General features: G+C 40.2%; 1 protein-coding gene across 3 annotated transcripts; it reads left to right on the top strand.

Moving 5' to 3' along the window:
• On the top strand, positions 10,037–23,736 carry COCH (cochlin). Of its 3 annotated transcripts, none has more exons than XM_018065885.1 (12): positions 10,037–10,104; positions 10,460–10,520; positions 10,609–10,656; positions 12,759–12,915; positions 13,992–14,125; positions 14,625–14,687; positions 15,365–15,409; positions 15,508–15,655; positions 18,484–18,587; positions 19,297–19,523; positions 19,702–20,218; positions 22,772–23,736. In XM_018065885.1, exons 2-12 carry the CDS (start codon positions 10,487–10,489, stop codon positions 22,945–22,947), a joined length of 1,653 nt encoding a protein of 550 aa, XP_017921374.1. In that variant the 5' UTR covers positions 10,037–10,104; positions 10,460–10,486; the 3' UTR covers positions 22,948–23,736. The 3 variants fall into 3 exon arrangements, with proteins under 3 accessions (XP_017921374.1, XP_017921375.1, XP_017921376.1); XM_018065886.1 differs by lacking the exon at positions 10,037–10,104 and adding an exon at positions 10,274–10,361; XM_018065887.1 differs by lacking the exon at positions 10,037–10,104 and adding an exon at positions 10,288–10,368.

The raw sequence follows: 24,268 nt of genomic DNA on the forward strand, positions 1-24,268 counted from the left end.
TATATTAGTTTCAGGTGTTCAGCATAGTGATTCAGTACGGTTACAGATAACACTCCATTAAAAGTTATTACAAGATAATGGCTATAATTCCCTGTGCTATACCATATATCCTTGTTGTTTATCTATTGATACATAGTAGTTTTGATAGCTAAAATAAAAAACACAATAGAAAGAATGGAGAGCAGACTGATACAGAAGAACACTTAAGTGATCTAGAAGATAGAATAATGAAAACCACTCAATCACAACAGAAAATTTTTTTAAAATGAGCAATCTAAGAGATCTCTGGAATAACACTAGGCATTTCAATATTCACATTATAGAGGTTCCAGAAGGAGGAGGAAGAAAGGGATTGAAATTGTATTTTAAAAAATTATGACTGAAAATCCCCTTCATGGATTACACCTTGTTGTGGTGAAGGGGCTTGCTAACTCAATGAAGCCCAAACAGACCCACACCCAGACATATCATAATTAAAATGGCATAAGTTGATAAAGGGAGATTTCTAAAGGCAGCAGAAGTAAAACATAGAGTCTTATATAAGGGAATCCCCATAAGGCTATCAAATGATTTCTTGAGAGAACTGAGATTTTTAAATATATTTGAAAAAAGGAGGTAAAAATTAACAAGTTAAAGTAAACACTCTATAGTTCTGAGTTGGAATTGGAAGTACCCACATGAACCAATGATGTAGTTAAGAGAAAAAAAAAAAAATCTCTATCTTTGTCCACTAAAAAAGGCCTGTAAACAAAGACCAACTCAGTATCAATGGGCATGTTTAGCACCTGCATTACAATCTCTAAATACCATTTCCTATTAAAATGAATCAGAGTTCCTTGGTGAACTAGCTAATTCTATAAGCTGGGCAGGAAATTTTCATGATGAGCCAGAAACATCTTGTTATACAAAAGAGGATGAAGCTGTTATCAAAGACTACTAGAATCAATGTCAAAAGGACTCAGGAGTAAACCAGAAAAGGTATCACAGATCACAAATGGGCCAGTTTGAAGATGAAACTAGGACAACTACACAAAGACTGAAACACATCAAATATGCGAACATTCATGAGTTCTTAACAACACTTTAAAAAGGCAAGAATAAACAAACGGCCACTTTTGGAAAGTGAATGAAAACCAACTTTTGTTGCTGTTGTTCTTTTTAATGTATTACAGTGAAATACACATAACATGAAATGTACCACTTAAACATTTTAAAATGTACAGTTCAGTGGCATTAAGTACATCACACTGTTGAACAACCATCAGCACCATCCATCTCCAGAACTTCCTCACCTTCCCAAATTGAAACTCTAACTCCCCATTCCTTCTTCCCTCAGTCTCTGTCAATCCCATTATTTTGAACTGGAAAATAAAGGTTAAAAATGAAGCATTTATCCTGCTTTCCCCATAAGATCTGCATCTCAGGGTTAAAAAGAGAGAGAGAGGTTACTTTTTCTTAGAAGTACTCCAGATAATAAATAAAGAAGAAACGTTAAAATTGAGTGTCACCAGGACTCCCCTGGTGGTCCAATATTTGGGAATTCACTTGCCAGTGCAGGGGATACAGGTCTAATCCCTGGTCAGGGAAGACCTTACGTGCTGCAGAGCAACGAAAGCCACGCATTGCAGCTACTGAGCCTATGCTCCGCAACGAGAGAAGCCTCCGCAACGAGAGAAGCCTCCGCAACAAGAAGCCCACACACCAGGGCAGAGAATGACCCTGCTCACTGCAAGCAGAGGAAGCCCAGTGCAGCAATGAAGACGCAGCGCGGCCGAAAATAATAAAACATTGATTCAGAAACAAAGTTCTTAAAAAAAAGTATCATTTTGTAAGCTCCAATCAATTAATAAATTAAGACAATGGCTACCTAATGGCTGATGAAATCACAAATGAAAACATTTTACTTCTGACACTTTCAAGTACAAACTGTGGGGCTTTCCTCATGGTCTAGCGGCTAAGACTCCATGCTCCCAATGCAGGAGGCCTGAGTTCAATCCCTGGTCAAAGAACTAGATCCCACATGCTGTAACTAAAGCATTCACACACCATTGCCACAACTAAAAGATTCCCCATGCAGCAACTAAGACCCACTGTAGGCAAATAAACAAATGAAAACAAATAAATATATTTTTAAAATAAAGTACAAAATGCTTGTCCTAGAGAATCTAAGGAGAGGGCGGTGGCAACACACTCTAGTACTCTTGCCTGGAGAATCCCATGGACGGAGGAGCCTGGTGGGCTGCGGTCCATGGGGTCGCACAGAGTCAGACACGACTAAAGTGACTTAGCAGCAGCAGAGAATCTAAATGATACTCTTGCCCATGTGCCCACTGTTTATTAAATATAATCATTGAAGTCCTAAGAGATTTTATTTTTTAAAGAGTTCTATGGGTAGATAAGTTTGGCAATCATTGATTTATATAAATTTAATCTGATTCTCTTGGTGTAAAGTACAAACTGAAACTGCCATGGATAAGTATCACACAAACATGTACCACAAGAACAACAAAATGACCTGACTGGACCAAGACTAGAGCTAATAATTCCTAAATGTATAAGAAATGAAGGAGCACCAGAACATGCTTAATGACACCATGGAGGTACAATCGGCAAAATACAAACCACGAGGAAAGCTAGGGAAAATGATTTGATTTTTCAATAAAAAGCAAACAGATAACGAACGAAAATTTTAAAAGAAAGATAGAAAACCTAAGTATCAGAAGAGACTCAATATCAAACAATTATAACGTATAAATCTTATTTTGACCTTCATTCAGCAAATGATCCACTTAAATATAAAACTTGTGAGAAAACTGAATATAACCCTGTGGTTATGATATTAAAGAATTAATTATTTTTAGGTAATGATTAAATTTATATTTTAAAAGTCCTTAGAGAAGTATCTTTAGAGATTCAAGATTCAGATGTCTTAGATTTTTTTCAAAATAATCAGGGGTAAGGACATAAAAGAAAAAAAAAGGGTCATAAATTGATCATTGTTAAAACTGGGCAATAGGAAAAAGAATTTACTGTATTGTTTTATCCACTTTTTGCATATGTTTGGAAGTTTTTATAACAATTTTTTTTTTTTAAGGAAGAAAACTAAAACCCCAAATGCAATTCTTGGGTCTGGTGCATAATTCAGATTAGCATTAGTCAAGTAACAGCTTCTATTACAATTAAGAAACTATTGATCTTCAATAACTCAACCTAAAAACAATTGAAATTCATGCCTGTCTTCTGCTATCCATGAAAATGATTTTCAGGACCAATTAAATTTCAAATGACTGTGACTTTTCAGGGTGATATAAAGCTCGGTAAATCTTACTGCCATATTTGGCACAGTACTCCTATTAAAGATGTTCTTATAGTGCAATGTTGGTTAAACAATTTAAATAATTTCAATTTTAAAATTTCTAAAGATATTGGACAAATCTTCACTCAAGCTTTCTTCTTTCAAAGGTTGAAAGTGAAAAAAGTGTTAGTTGCTCAGTTGTGTCCAACTCTTTGTGACCCCATGGACTGTAGCCCACCAGTCTTCTCTGTCTATGGGATTCTCTAGGCAAGAATACTGGAGTGGGTTGCCATGCCCTCCTCCAGGGGATTTTCCAGACTCAGATATCCATCCTGTATCTCTATGTCTCCTACATTGGCAGGCAAGTTCTTTACCAATAACACCACTTGGTAAGCCCTTAATAAGATGTAACATAAATGTGTTAGTTGCTCAGTTATGTCCAACTCTGTGATGCCATGTAGTGTAGCCTGCCAGGCTCCTCTGTCGACGGAATTCTCTAGGCAAGAATACTGGACCGGGTTGCCATTTCCTTCTTCATGGGATCTCAACCTGGGAATCAAGCCCCAGTCTCCCGCATTGCAGGGGGATACTTTAAAAACCAAATGAAAATGTTTCTGCCTTCTTTAAAATTGTTGTTGAAGACAACGCACTTTACATTTCCTGGAGCTCTTTATGCTGCTGCTGCTAAGTCGCTTCAGTCGTGTCCGACTCTCTGCGACCCCATAGACGGCAGCCCACCAGGCTCCCCCGTCCCTGGGATTCTCCAGGCAAGAAGACTGGAGTGGGTTGCCATTTCCTTCTCCAATGCATGCATGCATGCTAAGTCGCTTCAGTCGTGTCCGACTCTGTAAGACCCTATGGACAGCAGCCCACCAGGCTCCTCCGTCCACAGGATTCTCCAGGCAAGAATACTGGAGCGGGTTGCCATTTCCTTCTCCAAGGGAGCTCTTCACACATGTTACAAATCAAAAGGTTTTTTATAACTCATTTTCAGAAAAAGTTTTTCTTTTAAGGTGGTATAAATCTTTTTAATCATTCAATAAATAGTATAATGAATTTCCTGCCTTTTTTTGTTGTTGTTGTTCTAGCCTTCCAGGAAACTCAAAGATAAATTTAGTTACTACTCTGTTTTTTAAGTGTCCCCTGCTTCCATTCTACAGGATTTATAAATGTTTATATGAGTCATTATAAAAATGTACCCCTCAGAATTAGTAAAAACATGTCATTGATGCACACATCTCCAAAATAGGCCTGCATCTTATAGTTTTCCCAGAAGCATGTTCTTTTTATTCAAAATTACACCAAAAATGATATCTTATGTGAAATGTGAAAATGTCTTCAACAACTATAAATGTAATAGGAAAATACTACTGTAGAAGAACATTAAAACTGGAAAAACTAGGGATGGAGTTAAGCCTTATTAAATACTTCAACTTATCTATCATATTTCAAAGAGCTATTTCTCACCTCTTACCTTTAAAAAATTAATGTGTTGAAGGAATTGGCCTTTGCTATACATAATTATTTGAAAACATTTTATATCCAGCTTATACTCTTTGTTCCAACAGAAAATGTTATGCAAGCTTCACATTTCAACATTAATATAAAATGCCCCAGAATCATGAGTATAAACATTTTCTTTCAGATCCTAATTATTCAACAAAGCGTACTGGATCAATGACTTCAAATAACCACTACTGTCACTGTCATTTGACTACCATACCATTAACCAACCACATCTCCTGGGGAGGAGGAGAATAAACAGTCCCACAATATGTATATTATAAAAATCATTTCTAGAGCGGACCTCTGGAGCAAAGTTTGGGATCAGCACTAATGCCCATCTACCTTACAAGCTAACTGAATCTCATCAGGATTTTTCTTCATAAAAATGTATTTTAGAAATTATTATTTGAGCTGAATGTTAATAATATGAGCAGAATCTTTTGTGTTGTATTTGAAATGCATAATAATATTTTCAAATTATCCTGTTATGCTAACCTATGAATATTGTGTTTCTCTTGAGGATGTACTAATTTTATAGCAGATTTCAAGGGCCATACGTTCCTGGAAGATATTACCAGGCACTTCTCCCTGATGGATTTATTTCATCTTTTTCCATATTCTTAGAGCCCTTGTCATTTCCCTCATTTTCTAGCATTTATTCAAACCTTTCCATGTGGCTTTACTTGGCTATTGTGAGGGAAAAGACAATATAATCTGGTGGTTAAGGACAAGGGCTTTAGAAACCCAGATGGGTTCTGCTTTCTACCTGTGTGACTTGGTACATGGCTTCTAATAAACCTGGGCATTAGTATCTTCATTTATGAAATTAGGATGATACCCACCTTGCAGGCATGTTACAAAGATTCTACAGTAATATGTATGAAGAGCTTGATACACTGTCAGGATGACAATTATTTCAGCATTTTGGTTACACTCTTGCTGAGAACCAAATATGCAACTTTCTGGCCCAAACTGTGCTGTAAAAAAGAAGGATAAGGCATCAGCAGAAAATTCCCAGGACTGGAAGTTATGGACCGTCTTCTACCCTGGTGACTGAGCATCTAGTCAGGGCTACAAAGCACCATGCAAGTAGTTGGGGACATAGAGGAGCATAAGGAATGGTCACTGCCTTTAAGGAGCTTACAGCCTTTTAGACATAAAATGACACAAATTAAAAAGAAAGCAGGATAGAAATAAAACGGGGAGAAGAGACAAATCTCCCTTGCAGGAAAATTCCCAATAATTGATGGAGCTACTCGGCCCTCAAGGAGGCTGATGACTCCTTACTACTTAAGGATACACATCCTCCCGAAGAGGACAATATGGAAAGGGGGAACAAAAGAGTAGCTTTACCATACAGAAACCTGACAAACACTGCCTCAGCCAGATGACCAAGGTCAACATCAACAGTGATAAGTCATGCTGATACTATGTAACCTTGATATGATGTGATGTATTATGTTACCCCTGTGGTCCTCCTTTCTGAAACACATAACCCCAGTCTAATGGTGAGAAACACATCAGACAAATCCCAACTGAGGAACACTGTACAAAATACCTGACCAGTACTTTTCAAAGATGTCGAGGTCATAGAGGTCATCAAAATAAAGAACACTGAGAAAGTGTCACAGCGCAGAGCAGTCTAAGAAGACAAGCTGACTAAATGCAAGGTGGTATCCTGGATAGGATCCTGGAAGAGAAAAAGGACATTAGATAAAAACTAAGGAAATCTGTGTAAAACAGCGATTTCAATTAATGTTAATGCATTAGCATTGGTTCAGGAATTGTGACAGCTGTACCATACTGATGTTAGATGTTAATAACAGGAGAAACTGTTAGGGTGTGGCATATAGGAACTCTACTATCTTATCAATTTTTCTATAAACCTAAAGCTGTTCAAAAGCCTAAATGTATAGGGTGTTGGTCAGGACTGACTGATATCCCTTTTAAAAATGAAAACAAAATACCAACAAGAACATAAAAACTTCAGGGTAAGAGCAGATTCATACTTAGGTAAAAACAAAACAGAGCAGACCTATAACCTAGAGGTTATCTATGTAGACAATGAGCCAAATCCACTCAGAGATCCATCTGATGCTCATCTTCAGCAGCATCCTAAAGCCTGAAGATGCCACCTAGGATATCAGTTTCTGAGGCAGCCCACTCCCTTCTCAATGCCAACCCATTCTGTGATCAGACAGCATATGCAGGAAAAACTGCTTTTGAAAATGAGTTTTCAACCTTTCTGTTAAGGGTTGTTTTCAAACAACCATCAGGCCAGAAGATGCTTTCATGTTTTATTAGGGAAACACAGCAGGCACATTTAAGGTGGAATTGTAATGAGATCCAACCAGTCTATCCTAAAGGAAATCAGTCCTTAATATTCATTGGAAGGACTGATGCTGAAGCTAAAACTCCAATACTTTGGCCACCTGATGCAAAGAGCTGAGTCATTGGAAAAGACCCTGATACTGGGAAGGACTGAAGGGAGGAGGAGAAGGGGACGACAGAGGATGAGATGGTCGGATGGCATCACTGACTCAGTGAACATGAGTTTGAGTAAACTGCAGGAGTTGGTGATGGACAGGGAGGCCTGGCGTGCTGAGGTCGCAAAGAGCCAAACATGACTGAGCAACTGAACTCAACTGTAATGAAAAGATAATGAAAGAAGAATGAAAAATTAGAACTAGTAACTTAACCTCTAACATTGACCTAAGTATTATGCGCTCTGAGCAGTACATTAGAATCACCTGGAGAACTTTAAAAACTCCTCAGGCCCTGGCCCTGGCTCAAATCAATTAGACTCTCTGGGGTGGGGCCCAGGCTTTAGTACTTTTTAAAGCTCCCCAGGTGATTGCATTGTGCAGCCCAGTTAGGACTCCTCTGCTCTACAGGGAGTTAGTCTAAACTTTGAAAATCAAATACTCTTAAAAAGCTGGATTAAACCAGCCATCCTGGGAGTACAAAACCCTGAGATATTACTCAGTTGAATATAAAACTATAATGTTAACAATTTGTCTTTTTAAGTCAAAAGTACACAGATTTGACTTTCCCTCTTCAGATATTTCTACAGCAGAAACAATTACCTCTTAAGTTCAGATCTTTTTCTTCCCCCTCAGTATACTTAAGGTAAGCATGAGGTACAAACTAACTGAGAATAAGAAATCTCATCTCCATTCCCCCACTCTCTGTGGTTGGCCTTTCAAAACAGAAAAATAAAGACTTCTCTTAAATGTTTCAAAACAAAATAATTAAGATGTATCTCTGGGTAAATAACCCATGAAACCCAATGAGGTATTTCCTTTATTTTTTTGTAGTCACAGACTCAGGATCAGTCATGAAAATAGTTGCATAGTTCTGACTCTGCCAAATGGTTCAGTGACATTACATCAGAGGAGGGCTGTGCCCTGTAGGAGTTCTGAATAGCATGCACCTTTCAGCCACGTGCGTACTGCCTGCTGAGCTGTGGAGTGGTAGCCTTTTTCCAAGATGTGAACTCTTCCTAAATAGATAAAACAGCATCATGACAATTTGCCCAGCCTAATTGGAGGAGGTTATCCAAACCTGACTGAGGATGCTCAACAAACAAGATAAAGACAGCTTTAACTGTCCTGAAGGCTTAAAATTCCTCCCAAGGAAAGTATCAGTGGCAGTGGCTAGAAGATGGGTTTCTAAGAAAAGGGTAGCTCTTTCTACCATGAGAGGGATTAAATCTTTAAGGCAGCCTCTTTTTCTCCAAAAGGCATTTCGATAGTAAAGGGGAATGAAATTAACCCTCCCTCACCTGGTTCAATATTGGCTCATTTCAGATGGAAAGGACCACTGTAAAACCACTACAGCACTGGGCTTCCAGGTGGTGGTGGTATGTTTGTTTCCGAGGAATAGGAATACTATTCAGCAATAAAAAGGAAGGAAATAGGCATACATGCTATACATGAAGGAAACTCAAAAACATCCTGCTTAGTAAAAGCAGCCACGTATTGTATCATTCCATTTATATGAAACACCAATAAAAGGCAGATCTTTAGAGACAGGAAGTAGGTTGGTGTTGCCTAGGGCTGAGGGTGGGAAAGAGGATTGGTGGCCAACAGTCTGAAGGGGCCCTTTTGGGGGTGCTGGGAGTGGTGGAAAACAGGATTGTGGTGATGGTCGTGTAACTCTGTATGTAAGCTTATTAAAAATGGTGGGAATTACTGAAAAGGGATGGATTTTATGATACAAAAATTACTGATTGTTCTTTAAACCTAAATAAAGTCCTATTCTTTGGACTAAAAAAAAAACAAACTTAAAAAAACGAAACCGTGCCACCTCTCCTGGATGTGGGAGTGGGTTCCCCAGGGGTCATGCAAGTCATTTGTCTGTCACTTATGCTCCCCGTGAATTCTACTTTCTCCCGTTTCTTCACGTAAAAAGTCAGCAGGGTGAGAGAAACACAGGGTGTTAAGCACGTTCACAAATCTTAAATTTATGCAACCACAGCAGAGACCAGGTCCGCGAATTTGAAAGGCAGTCAAACACAAACGCTTCCTATTCTGGAAAAGAAGAAAAAGCAAATGTGATGCTGAGTCCGGACTCCACGGGACAGTAGATGGAGCCGCGGAAGAAAAACCGACTCCGGCAGAAGCCACGTCGGGAAACCAACTCGGGAGGCTGGATCCCTAAATCCGAAACATAACCAGTCCGTGGACGGGGGTTTCTCACGAATACGGGGCACGCGTGATCACACCCAGGTTGGCCTGACTTTAGAAGTACACCGTAGGAACAAAGTAGGAACTTTGCTGCCACCGGGAGCACGAAGTTGGGAAGTTTGTTTCCGAGGCCGCGCGTGTACCTGGCTTTCCTGGGGCCCAAGGCCTCCGCGATCGCGGCGCCGCCGCTCCCGCCGCGGGGACGGTGCATGGGGACCACTCCTCCCAGGCCCGAGAGAGAGGCCGGCTCCCTCGAGCCCTGGTGGGGTCGCCACACGTCGCACAACCTCCCTGCCGGAGCGCGGTCCCGCCGCCGTCCGAAGGGCCTGAGGTCCCCGGGCCTCCCAGCCCACCCCCCGGGCTGGACGCGGCGTCCAGGTGGCCGAGCCCCGCGCCGCGGGGGTGGCGCCTTGGTGCTGCTTCACCCCGGGGCGGGGCAGGGAAGAGGCGGGGGTGCGGGCGGAGCTGGATGGCCGCCACCCGGCCCCCGGGGACCCGCTCGCACCCGCTCCCCGCGCGCCCCCCGCACAGTGCTCATGCGCGCCGCGCAGCCTTTATAGCCGCGCGGGAGCCGCGCTTTCTGCACTCGGGCGCAGCCGGGCGGATCCGACTCAGGTGCAGAGCCCTCGGCGTCCGGCGTGGACTTGAGGGTCCCTGCCGCCAGCCAGTTCTCCCTCCCCTCTGTCGCTCGCAGCCTGTCTGTCTTCATAGCGCACGCTCCTCCTGGTCCGGGGTTGCACTTCGATTCTGGGTTTGGCTCGGTTTGCAGCCCGAGCGTCGCCTCCAGCTAGAGAAGGGGGCACGAGCTCCCGGGCAGCGGCCTCTCCGGGCTCCCCCTTTCCTTGGCCGCCCCTGGGTTTCCGAGGAGTGCGGTGAGAGGTGGGGAGGGGGGTGCGGATCCCGCAGACGCGGGCGGGCTCGGCGGGGGTGGGGACGCAGGGGTCTCGGTTGCATTCTCCGTCTCTCCCAGGTCCGAGTAGCCCCTCTTCCACCAACCATGTGGGCATCCTGGATCCCGGTTCTCTGCCTCGGTGGGTACGCGCCCCTCCCCGCCCCCTTCCCCTCGCACCGAGCGAGGTGGAAGCTGGAGTCAGCCCTCGCGCTGTCCTCTCTCCGCAGGTGTCTGTCTGCTGCTGCCGCCGGAGCCGGTAGGCAGCGAGGGAGCCGGTGAGTTGCGGGTCCCGGCTCGCGGAGCAAGGCTTCGTCCGGGTGGTGGGATGGCCTGCGGGCGGGCTCGTGGAATCGCGCTCAGATGGAGCCGCTGGGCCAAGGCCGGGTACCGGAGCGTCAGGGCGCGAGGGCTGGCACTGCTGCCTGGCTCACCCCATTCATACCCACAGCCTGTCTACTCCAGCTTCCCCGTTTGTCGCTTGCGAAGGAGCTCCTGGGGTCCGATGGGGACAGTCTTCGCAAGGTGCAGAGAAGGAAGCCTCCCACATTCCCCTCCCCCAGCAAGCCGAGCCGACTGTCAAGGCTAGGGGTATTCGTTGAGCCCCACCGAGGGAAACACTAGTCCCGGGTGTTTCGCAGCGTTTGGAATCAGAGAGAAGCCTTCAGACTGTCAGAGGGGACAGAGAGAGAGAGACAGAGAGGTTTTGGGCTTAAGAGACACTTAGGTCGTTGTCCCATCTCGTTTGACCCTCTTCCTGTGTTTCCAGGAATGACTCCCTATAAAAGCATCTATAGGCTCATTTCACGTTCAAGAGAATCTGAAAAGTTTGTTTCCCATCTAGAAGTCCGAGTAAGGGTTGTGTGGTTCAGTGTATTTTATAAAATGTAAAAAGCAAACTCTCTTTTCAAAATCTATCCTTTATTTTCCTTGAAAGGAGAAATGAAGGTAAGTATTGCAGAGGACTGTATTCAGCGCCCCCTGACACACACACACACTAAAGTCAGAGCTGGCAGCTGAAGGCTGAGCCTCTCTGGTGCGTCCGAAACTGGGAGGTAGGATTGAGGCTGTTTGGTAACAGGCATGAAGCACACAGTATGAGGCTGCTGGTTTGGGTAAGGATTTTAACTGGCCCAGCAATCTAGAGTGTTTCAGAGCATTCATAGTCAGCATTGTACTTTTCATGGAGTCCTGCCTTCCCTTCCATGAACGTATACAGTCCAGGGTACAGCTAGGCACACAGAGCTCTTAGAAGAGGCTCCTTGTTAGAGGTAGGATACTCAGTTGGGCAGTATGACCAGATAGCATTACTATCTTGGGGGGGTGGGGGTGGGAATAAGCATTTTTTCTGAAATTATTAACATCTGTTTCAAAAAGTTTTGGATAATCACAATTTCCAGTGTTTGGAAAATAGTATTTAATAACAATATTTAATGATTCATCAGCAAACTGATGAATTAATATGTTTATTATGTATGGTATCTTGTTACATGTTGCCAAGGGCTTGTCTCTAACATCTTTTGTAGTAGTAACTGCAATTATTCATCAAGTTGATCATGTAAAACCTCAGTATTAGCGCAGGCAGATTCTGTACTGTCTGAGCTCCTGGGGAAGCCCTCAGTATTAATAATACCTTCTAAAACTGCATTCACTGCCTGATATCTCTCCCTGCACAGATCTGGGGCAGAAATAAGCTGGTTCAATTCAGATAAAAATGCTCTGTTCTGAAGGGGTCTAACTTCTCTGTTTACTGCCCTGCAGGAGAGGTAGAATTTTCCTTGAGCTGTGTGACCTTGGGCAAATTAACCTCATGGCTTTATTTATTTCAGCAAAAATGAATGGTTGAGCTAAATGGTATTCTTTAAAGTGAAGCATCTTTTGACTGATTTGCTTAAATTAAAATATAATTTTAATGCACAGCACTTGACAAAAACTGATATAAATGGCACTCCGAAGTAAAGGATGACTTCAATTTGTGTGTGTCATGAAAATGTTCCTCAGAGATTCAACCCAGATTTAATATCTTCACCTCAGGCAACTATGTACACAATTATAATCAGAGTTGAGATTCTTGTATTTCTAGAATGAATGAATAAATGGCCAATGACTAACATTATTTTCTAGTTCTCATATATTTCCAAACTAATAAGAACTGAGAAAATTCTCCCATTAGACTTTATAGTGACTGAGGACTAGATTAACTGGAAAACTTATTTTTGGCTTGCTAAAATCTGGAATGGAGGAAACCATACCTAAGTCAATATTCTTAACAAAAAGTGTGGAAATTAGGAAAGTAAAATTTTAATCTCACATCCTAGTTCCCCCACCACTACTCAGAAAGTCCTCAGAATGGTTATTACATTCTCTCCTTTCTCTTCAGTTCCCATCGCTATCACATGCTTTACCAGAGGCCTGGACATCAGGAAAGAAAAAGCAGATGTCCTCTGCCCAGGCGGCTGCCCTCTGGAGGAGTTCTCTGTGTTTGGGCACGTAGTGTACGCGTCTGTATCAAGCATATGTGGCGCCGCTGTCCACAGGTAAGCCCAGATACACCAAGGGGAGAGGAAAACAAGTGTGATTACTTCCTTTCCCTCATTAGCCATCTGGACACCCCCTCTCACCTATTCTTTATTTTGGTGCCAATCTTGGCCATAGAAGATGGGTACACTTTTAAGATTTTCCTGGATCTCCTTGAATCACCAACTACATAAGGGAAGCTTTCTGAATAAAGGCAAATTGCATTATTTTTTGATAGCTTGCTTCCTGTGATTCTAAAACACTCCTAGGGCTTCCTTGGTGGCTCAGATGGTAAAGAATCTGCCTCCAATGCAGGAAATCTGGGTTCAGTCCTTGGGTTGGGAAGATCCCCATGGAGGAGGAAATGGCAACCTACTCCAGTATTCTTGCCTGGAGAATCCCATTGACAGAGGAGCCCGGTGGGCTACAGTTCATGGGGTCGCAGTGTCGGACACAACTGAGCGGCTAAGCACAGGAAAGATTCCTAACCATGTACTCTATTACTCAGTTTTTGCCATACAGCAGTCATTATTTTAACTTTCAAGACAATGGTACAGCTATGCAAGGTAGGTACACTTTTACCCCATTTTACAGATGAGGAAATTGGATTCAGAGAGTTGTCAAGTATCTAGCCCAAGGTTACTATTGTTAGCAAGTGCCAGAGCTGGGACTGAAAGCCCAGGTCTGCCTCCAGAGCCCATATTCATCACCACTCTGCTATCCTGCAAGATAATGGCCAGGATGACACTTCTTTTCAATGAAGTTCAAGGACAGGTAGTTAAGTATTTTGGAAAACTAAGAAAATCATTCGACGCTCTTAACTCTGATCCTCTGAGCTATATATAGGGAAGAGGATACTGCAAGTGTGTGTTTACTAACACTAAAGAAGTTTAACAGCACCAAACTATTTCCTTGGGCAGATTTTGTACCTCTGCACTTTTTTAAAAAGGTTGAGTTTTTGAAAAGGTTGATGGCTTCCCTGCTGAACTGTTTTCTTGATTAGCCAGAGCAATAGATGCAACATAGCAGTATAAAGTCAGTCCAATGCCCCTGCAAAAGTGTGGATAGAATCTCAGCTGCTATTCTTGTGTTGCAGGGGGGTAATTGGCAACTCAGGGGGACCTGTGAGAATCTATAGCCTGCCAGGTCGAGAAAACTATTCCTCAGTAGTTGCCAATGGCATCCAGTCTCAGACGCTTTCCAGGTGGTCCACTTCTTTCACAGTGACAAGTAGGTACAATTAAATTGTTCTTACTTTTGCGTGAATATTTTCTCCCTAAATTCCAAGAATGTTTTCTGCTTTTCTCAGTTCAAACTCTTTGACTCTGATGGAAAAACTTGTGATCAAGCATGGAGAGGTCAACTATGAGTTAAGGTCAGGGGATATGAAGGGTCAAGGACACACTCAAACCAAACTTGGGCTAATGGAGGGAAAAACCATCTCGCTGCCAGAAGATGGCAATAGAAACTTGAATCGCCTGCAGTCAGGATGCCCTGACATTTAACAAATAACCCTAAAAAAAGAATGAGCGTGAATTCATTTTATGAATACCTCTTAAAAATATGATACAGTAGATTCATTTTGGTTCTTTGAAACTAGATGCCGCAACTACTCCTGCAATTGCATCACTCTATTACATTTATCATCCTATAGAACTCTACATTATTCATTATTCTTTGATGGTAAAGAAGGAAGAAGGAAAACATAGTCTTCTTTTTATTTTAACAGAAGGCAAAAGTGGTACCCAGGAAGCCACAGGGCAAGCAGTGTCCACAGCACATCCAGCAACAGGTATGAAATACAGAACCTGTCTCCTAGTTGCCTGGCACAGCACTGGGAAGTTATAAATAAGTGTCATTGATAGAAGCTCTCCTTCTTTTTAAAATACTGATATATTAAATAAACACAAAGCAAGTGTCTTTACTGGTATATTGAGTAGGGAAACTTTCAGTATTATATTTCAAATTCCTTATCCTTTATTTTCATTGGTAAACTCTGGTACCAAATGTTCTCTTGAAGTCCTACTGTTTCTCCCTGATTTGATAAACTATACCTGGAAACTGGTCTAAGTATCTTGAACTTCTTGTTCCATTTGTCATATAAAAAATAAATGAGTGCATGTCTATCTTAAAAATAGCCAAGGATTGTCCTTTCAAAGACTGTGGCAATTTAAAGTCAAAGAAACTAAGAACATTAGAATCTAACTCTGAGTTTCCAATCCTGCCTCAATTGTGGGTTTGGGATATCAAAGTCATGGATTGGGGGCACATTAAATATGGTAGGTCTCTAGGTCTACTACAGTCCTGACTTCTTTTTGGAGGCATTACTTCCCTATTCCAGAAAATCATCAGGAAACTGAGTTTTTTTTAAAAGTTTTTTCAAGAATGCCACCCCTTATCATGAGCTTTTTCCATGTGGGTTTCCTTCTGTCTTCCTGTTGATAATGCCAAATGCTTCTTTTGTTTTAGGTAAACGACTAAAGAAAACACCGGAGAAGAAAACTGGCAATAAGGGTAAGAGTCTGGATATCCATTTGGGAATATAACATTTTTTCTCTCTCCTTTCTTCTTCTTGAAACTGCTAATGGAAAGATTTGTTTGGGTGTTCACAGACTGTAAAGCAGACATTGCATTTCTGATCGATGGGAGTTTTAATATTGGGCAACGCCGATTTAATCTACAGAAGAATTTTGTTGGGAAAGTGGCTCTAATGTTGGGAATTGGAACCGAAGGACCACACGTGGGCCTTGTTCAAGCCAGGTACCACCCTTGAGAAAATGGAAGGAGAGACTTCAATGATGTCTTGAATGACAACAAATGATCCCTTTAGCGGGTACATTCATTTCAGTTTGGTATAAACATACCGAGTTGCAGACAGTCTGGATTCTCAAACTGTAAAGTCAGAATCTAAGACTGCCTGAGCAGACTGGTAAGTGCTTCCTCTTTTGGAATAAAAGGATTTAGAGAATTACATGCTACCATTTGGGACCAGAAGGCAGGCTAGTCTTACTGCTTATACAGATTACCTCTGCACATCTACTTTGCTCAATTCCTAGTTTCTCTTCACTGAAGGAGGAAGTTGTGATTATTTCTCTTCCCTATCCTGTTGCTACTCTTTTTTTAGCTCTTTCCATATTCCCTTGATTGGCAATCCGAAGCTTAATCTTTTATTTTTTAATAATATATACTGATGTCTTTTAGGATTATAATATGCTTATTAGAGAAAGCTTGAACAACATATAAAACACACAAAAAACAAATTTCCTAAATATACCCCTCAGAGATAATCAATATAAATTGTTGTATTTCCTTTCAGTATTTTAAGAAAATATTTGATTATACTTACGTACATTTCTTTTTCAAAAGCTCAGATTATAAACCTGCTTTTTTATCCTTCAGTATTTTGAACATTTCACATCACAAATACTCTTCGAAAAATGAATATGTTCCTTAGCATGATTTATTTAACCATTCTGTTGTTTTTTCACACTTGTCCTGTGCTGACATCCTGTGTCATCTTTGTGGCATCTCTGAGGAGTTCATTAGGCTACATTCCCAGAAGTGAGATTGGGTCGAAGGGTTGTGACATTTTTTTTTTTTTAATATTACTTTGTATTTATTTATTTGTACTGCTTCTTCACTGCAGCATGTGGGATCTTGTTAATAGTTGCGGCATGTGGGATTTAGTTCCCTGACCAGGGGTTGAACCCAGGCCCCCTGCATTGGGAATGTGGAGTCTTCGCCACTGAACCACCAGGGAAGTCCCAGGGTTGTGACATTTTTAAGGCTTCTGATAGAAACAGTTAAATTGTTTTCTAAAAAATTGATTTGGTTTAAACTACTCTCAGCAGTGTGTAAGGGTGTCATTAGTATTACAAATATTTATATTTCATGTGTTCTTATTTTTTACGGTTGGTTCTTAATGTAGATAGAATTTTTTAACTTGTGGTGTTTTTCTGGCCGTACTATGTGGCATGTGGGATCTTAGGTCCTCAACCAGTGACTGAACCTACAGCCCTTGAAGCGGAAGCTGAGAGTCTTAATTGCTGGATTGCCAGGGGAGTCCCCTAGATAGAATTCTTTCAGTGTGAGAATCTTTACCTTTGTTGTTTTTTATACATAATTTAACCACTGTCCCCCCCACCCCCCCCAAAATTGAGCTTATTCCATTCATGATATCAATTTATAACTTTAGACAAGTGTTTCTTTGATATGTATGCTAATTCTACCATCTTTTCTACAATGCTTGGATTATAGTAGCTTTAGTGTACATTTTAACATCTCATAGGGCAAATTCCCCTCAATGTTTTGCTCCTAGTATTTTTTCTTTGCTGTTTTTACCCAATTGGTTTTTCAAGATGAAAGTCTACACTACTTTGTAGACTCATACAAAGACTAACTTCTCTAAACTTTCTGCTTTATAATTTTTCTATTTTACGAAGAACATGAAATAGATAAACCATGTCAAGTTTATGTTTAAGTAGAATAAAAGAATGTCTCATTAAGGATGCACAAATAAGACTAAACCACATAAATAATTTGTATAGTTGCAAAGTGACCATAAAAATGAAAAAGTTATTGATTCATGACCTCTGAATTTGTGACCTAACATTATATACCAGGTATGCAGAAATCATGCCACCAGAAATGCAGGAATACAATGAGTGCAATACTTGTCCTTCAAAAATCTTGATTTAATGGCAATTGATAATGCTAAGATCTTAAAATATTGCACTGATTAAATTTTGACTTCTTTAAAAACTAAACACAATAAATTATGCTGTTTTTACTCAACATGGGTTCTAATAAAGTGTTTATAAAAGCTGAAATTTATACTATGTAAATAGTAAAATTTACTATTAAATCTACTAAAAATCTCAAATCTATAAAAATATGTAATTCTAAGACTGGCAAATGTCAATATCATCTAAGAAAAATTCAGTATTATAATACTTTATAATTTGTTTGTAAGTTCCCTCATTTTAAAAATGTTGGCCTTAAGTATCACTGAAATTGCCTTGTCTGATCAGAAAACCAGGTTAATAGACCGAGACTGTTCAGAGCTTCCAAGGTCCCTTCCTGAAGCAGCCTTAGCCTCACACCCACCTATGATTCAATTATCTGGTGCCCAACTCTGCAGATTTTCCTTGAGCTCAGTGCCCTGAGCCACTTGGTCCAGGTGCTTCATGTAGTTGAGGAGTCAGGCAAACCTGAATTTTAAATGTGGTGTTTTTTTTAGGAGGGGGGGATAAGTTACCTAAATGTTTTGGGCCTCCTTTTTCTCATTTATTAATTGGGACAGTTCCTACCTTGTAGAATTATGATGAAGTGAGATTAGACTTGTAGCAGGTATTTAGCATATTACTCAGAATACAATAAACCCTCAAGGTAGCAATTGTTTTTGTTACATTTCTGAAAGAACCCTAAAACTTCAAGTAAAGATGCCATGCCTTAGTTGCCTGTATGCTGTGGAATTAAGAAACGTAGGCATTGTCCAATATAAGGACTTTAAAAAAGGTACATAATGTTCCTTGTTTATCTTTCCAGTTCTCTCTGGATAACTTTTTTTTTTCTTTTTTTTAACCTAGTGAACATCCTAAAATAGAATTTTACTTGAACAACTTTACATCAGCCAAAGATGTTTTGTTTGCTATAAAGGAAGTAGGTTTCAGAGGGGGTAATTCCAATACAGGTAAGTAGACTTTGGTATCTGGGGAGTGACACAGAGGTTATGAATGATCAGACACATAAGACAGTGTTATGCTATTTTATATAAGCAGATGTGAACCTCTTCCCCGTGGAACTGATCTTGGTTAGGTCTGCACTTGATCATCTATTTAATTTTTAATGGAAAAGGTACCAAAGGGTTTACTGATATTGCTCATTAGAAAAACAAAAACATGACATTGTGACTTCTAATCCTCATATTATAAGCAGATGTCACATTAGAGAAGTACCTGTTTAGAATGTTTAAAAGAAATGAAGATCAACAGACTCATCTAATGAATGCAGATGAGACAGGAAGAACGAGAAAAGAACTCTGGACCTTCTGAGGGGAGACCTCCTGTTCTGAGTCTGTAGTGGTACTAATCAGTCACTAAGGGGCTAGACGGAGAGAACAGGTACAGAAGTGGGAGTCAGTTCTGTGTTTCAGACTGGTGATTGATGTAAAGAAAGGAAATGTGAGGCTTCTGGGAGGTGATGGGGGATGTAGTGTGGGTTGTGAAGACAAAAAAATAGGGCTGATGGATAATTAAACTTTCCCATCCGATGCATCTGTTAAAGAAGTGAACTCCATGTAAGTTAAATTCTTAAACTTCAAAGTATGACGTTGGTACAGGGACACAGAAATGTCATTTGAGCAGTGGTGCTGTTCCAGTTTGCTTCTTTTTCAAACCTAGGAAAAGCCTTGAAGCATACCGCCCAGAAATTCTTCACTGCGGACACTGGAGTGAGAAAAGGGATTCCCAAAGTGGTGGTGGTATTTATTGATGGCTGGCCTTCTGATGACATCGAGGAAGCAGGCATTGTGGCCAGGGAGTTTGGCGTCAATGTATTTATAGTTTCTGTGGCTAAGCCTATCCCTGAGGAACTGGGAATGGTTCAGGATGTTGCATTTGTTGACAAGGTAAAGAGTTGAGAGATGTCTTTTACTATAGTAGTCAGTCAGTTTTGGACCTCAAGGGGTAGTGCTGACTGGCCCATTATCTGTATTAACTTTGAACATTCAAGATTTAACATTTTCATAATTTTAAAGAAACAACTTCTAATTCCTTTGGATATCTTTTACTTGTCTCTCCCATTAGGCTGTCTGTCGGAATAACGGCTTCTTCTCTTACCACATGCCCAATTGGTTTGGCACCACAAAATACGTAAAGCCTCTGGTACAGAAGCTCTGCACTCACGAGCAAATGATGTGCAGCAAGACCTGTTATAACTCAGTGAACATTGCCTTTCTGATTGATGGCTCCAGTAGTGTTGGAGAAAGTAATTTCCGCCTCATGCTTGAATTTGTTTCCAACATAGCTAAGACTTTTGAAATCTCAGACATTGGTGCCAAGATAGCTGCGGTACAGTTCACCTATGATCAGCGCAGAGAGTTCAGTTTCACTGACTATAGCACCAAAGAGAATGTCCTAGCTGTTATCAGGAACATCCGCTACATGAGTGGTGGGACAGCTACTGGGGATGCCATTTCCTTTACTGTTAGAAATGTGTTTGGTCCCATGAGAGACAGCCCCAACAAGAACTTCCTGGTAATAGTCACAGATGGGCAGTCCTATGACGATGTTCGAGGGCCTGCTGCTGCTGCACATGATGCAGGTAAGGTCCATGTCCTTTGTATGGAAAGGAAACTGGGAGGGCTTCAGTCCAATTTAGGGGTAAATATAAGCTTAAATATTTGTTGTATTGAACATCTACAGGATGGCAGTCACTGGTCTATGAGTTTTACCCACTATTAACTGATTTGTCAGAGCAGCCCTACTAAATCTCACTCTATAGATAAGGAAACATATGCAAATCTCACCTAGTTAGTGGTGAGGCCAGTCTTAAAACCCAGGCAGAGTATTAAAACCCCAAAGGATTGGGTGGTTAAGGCTCTGTGCTTCCACAAGGAGCACAGTTCTGATCCCTGCTTGGGGAATTAAGATCCCACATGTTGTGTGTGACCCCAAAAAATTAAAGAAAAAAAATAAAAGATTTTGTAATCCTCTAAAAAAACCAAACCAAAACAAAAAACCCAGGCAATTACAGTTTATCATAGCTTACTATGAATCTATTTGATAATTTATCCTAACTTTTAGTTTTCAATCTGGCATGGATTTTCTAAGATAAACAATAAAGACTAATCCTATTCTATTTAGATTTCTTTTTCAGAGTCTTCCCTCCCACCCCTGACTTTGAGATAATGAAATTCTATTATAAAAGGATATAAAAAGTTTTTCTTAACCTAACCTTAACATTACTGTTGGCAAAGACCACTAGTTCATGAAACTAGTGTTTCTGAGATCAAACAGGCCAAGAAAAAGCTGAGATTCCTTTTCCCGGGATAAAAACTGAGTGAGTGGGAGTCCAAAAATATTTAAAATACAAAAACACTAACTTTGGAGGAAGGAATGAAGTTTTACACTTTTCTATACTTCTCTTTTTCTCTACTTAATTCCTAATGACATTTCCTACTTCCCTGTGGCTCGATTGGTAAAGAATCCGCCTGCAATGCCAGAGACCTGGTTTTGATCTCTGGGTTGGGAAGATCCCCTGGAGAAGGGAGACTACCCACGCCAGTATTCTGCCCCAGAGAATTCCATGGACTGTATAGTCCATGGGGCCACAGAGTCGGACACAACTGACCAACTTCCACTTCACTTTATACATTTATTAGCACCTCTGCTAATGTACTTGTGTTCTTATATAGGTATTGATAGCTTATTAAGTAGGATGTGAGAATGGATACATGAAATTTTTTATATACACTGGCTTATTTCTATACATCTGGCTTAATGTATTCCTTTGTTGAAGATCTGTTTGCTATCATACTCCTTAAAAGTATAGCTTACTCAATTTATGCTAACAGGATTGGATTTAGGCTAAAGTGAACTAAATAAATTCAAATATATCCTCCCTATATGATTAACTGAACTTAAGGAAGTTGGGCCACACTATTTTCATCAAACTACTGTTTAGTGATAGTGAAGTGAGAGTTAACAAAAGTCAGAATAAGATGGGCTTTCAGGGCTAGGTCACAGTTGTTTTGGTTTAACTGCAATTATATTCTGGGCCTGACCTAAACAACCTAACTTGAATATAGAATGAAGAGTGAAGAAAATGGAAGGGGAAAAAATAACTTTTTTGCCAGGGAGAGGGGAAGGATTAGCTGCTGCTGATAAATCAGAATTATCTCAAGTAGCTTTTACATCATCTAAACCTGCTTTATTTATATCCTACGTATTCACAACTTTATATAACTAGGAGGAGGCTGAAGCTTTGGATAGGAGGGGAGTAGCTATTTTAGAAACTCAAAAAAAGTTTATGGGGATTTCACTCAGTAGATATAGATGGTAGTCTCCATTCCATAGGTATTTATTTCTGGATGTTTTCATGTTAATACTTTGGCCATATTACATGGCATGCAGGTCCCCAAACCAGGAAATGAACCTTCACCTCTTGTAGTCGAAGTGTGGTCTTTAACCACTGGATTGCCGGGGGAGTCCCTGGCTGTTTTTATCAGAAAACTTTTGCTTTGAGATTAAAGACTTTTTTTTTTTTTAACTATTGGCTAGTTTGCTAATGTAACACGTACAGAATGAAATGGGAGAAAGTTATTCAACAGAGGACTAGTCATCATTCCCCAGATTAGAGCTTTAAGAGACTTACCTCGTTTGTATGCCGCATGTTCTGTGTCCTTCTTTCTTGCTGTATTATACTGGCCATGACTCCAGTATGACTAACTGAAGTGAGGACACCAGGTAGTCCTTTCTCATGCCAAACTCAAGAGGGGAAGTTTTCACCATTTCACTAAATGTTTGTTCTCATTTTTAGATTATCAGGTAAAGAAAGCTTCCTTCTCTTTCTTACCCAATAATTTGGTACAGGGGATTTACTTTAGGCATTTTAAGGCAGTTTCGTGTGCAACTGTGTACTTATGTGTGAAAAATATATACATGTAATTTTATGCTTCCCTTGGTTAGGAAGATCCCCTGGAGAAGGGAATGGCAACCCACTCCAGGATTCTTGCTTGGAGAATCCCCATGGACAGAGGAGCCTGGTGGCCTAGTCCATGGGGTTGCAAAGAGTCAGACATGACTGAGCAACTCATGTTGTATTTTATGCAACTGTAACTTGGTTTTAATTCACTTAAAAATACTTCCATTGTAGGTATCACCATCTTCTCTGTTGGTGTGGCTTGGGCACCTCTGGATGACCTGAAAGATATGGCCTCTAAACCAAAGGAGTCGCATGCTTTCTTCACAAGAGAATTCACAGGATTAGAACCAATTGTTTCTGATGTGATCAGAGGCATCTGTAGAGATTTCTTAGAATCCCAGCAATAATCGTGACATTTTGACAACTGAAAGAAAAAGTGCAAGGGGATATAATGTATAAGTTGTATTCTAATAATACTGAAATACTACACAGCATACTAAAATCAGAGAAAACTATTATATTAAAGATGGCAAAAATGTAAGCAAATAAGCATTCATTTAAAGATACCTTCTAATTACAATTTAAGCTTGATTGTTCAGAACTCTTCATAATCACAATCCTTAGAATCTCAGGAAAGAGGAGACAGTGTAGATTATTAAGAGTTCTATTTTAACATGCATATTAAGTGTATAAATATGCAAATTCTATACAGCTCAATAAAAGAACTTGATATTTAGACCCAAAGCAACATTCCTTCTCTAATTATTACATAAGGAAAATGAAAGACAAATAGAAAAAAGCTCCTTAACTTAGATATTAAAATATATTTTGACCCAAGTAGATGTCTTGAAGTCAATCAACAATATAGATTTTACTTAATACCCTAAAGTTACAGATGAAATGGAAGCGATTTAGGTTACCAAGCCTCTTTTGCAGTGTATTTTCATAACTTATAGCAAATATCACACTGAACAAGATAGCAGCATTTGCCTGGTATTTTTCTATTTATATCTTTAATTTTGTTGTGTATAGATGTATTTGGCTTGTACTCTAAGTCACCAATGTATTGAAAAAAAATTAAGTTGGTAAAATTTTACTTACCACTTAGAAGCATTTAGCTTTAAAGAAAAGCACATCTTCCAAACAGCTGAACTGCAGGAAAGACTATTTAAGCAATAAAACTGCTAGTGACTTAAGGTGCCTGACTTACTATTCTGTGTCTCTCTCCCTAGGGCATGGTAAAATTTAACTACTCCATGCGGAAAGACCTACTGAGTTTTTTCTTAAAATCACGTAACGAGTATTTTTTTTTCAATTACTTATTGAATAAACCTTCTGTTCTAGGCATTATTCATAGCCAGTACCAGGTTAAACAGTAGGAAATACTTTTGAGTACTTGGTTCAACAAAGTTCTTTTGTAATGAAAAGTATTTTTACTGTTGTGAAGTTGGTTCCTAAGAACAGCGATCCAAACTCCCTTAATGTAACTCTCATTACCCCACCAAGAACTCTCCCCAGATAGACGTGCTGTCGCATCCTATCCCATCTTCTCTAAGACCGTGTTTTCTATTTCCTCTAACACATACACTGATCTGAAATGGTTTACAACCACCCAAACCAGTTAACCTGGAAAAGATGTTAACTGGTTGGAATATTACTCCAATAAATCTTTCGAATTTAACAATTTTATAGTTTGTGTAAAAGAAATGAAAGGGCTATGTATCAAAA

The sequence above is a fragment of the Capra hircus genome, chromosome 21 (assembly GCF_001704415.2).
Source record: "Capra hircus breed San Clemente chromosome 21, ASM170441v1, whole genome shotgun sequence".
NCBI lineage: Eukaryota > Metazoa > Chordata > Mammalia > Artiodactyla > Bovidae > Capra > Capra hircus.

Coding starts and splice junctions, on each gene's coding strand:
- COCH (XM_018065885.1), top strand. CDS start 10,487: ATGTGGGCATCCTGGATCCCGGTTCTCTGCCTCG. Junction 15,656..18,483: donor GTGGGCCTTGTTCAAGCCAG/GTACCACCCTTG, acceptor TTTTTAACCTAG/TGAACATCCTAAAATAGAAT. Junction 19,524..19,701: donor ATGTTGCATTTGTTGACAAG/GTAAAGAGTTGA, acceptor CTCTCCCATTAG/GCTGTCTGTCGGAATAACGG.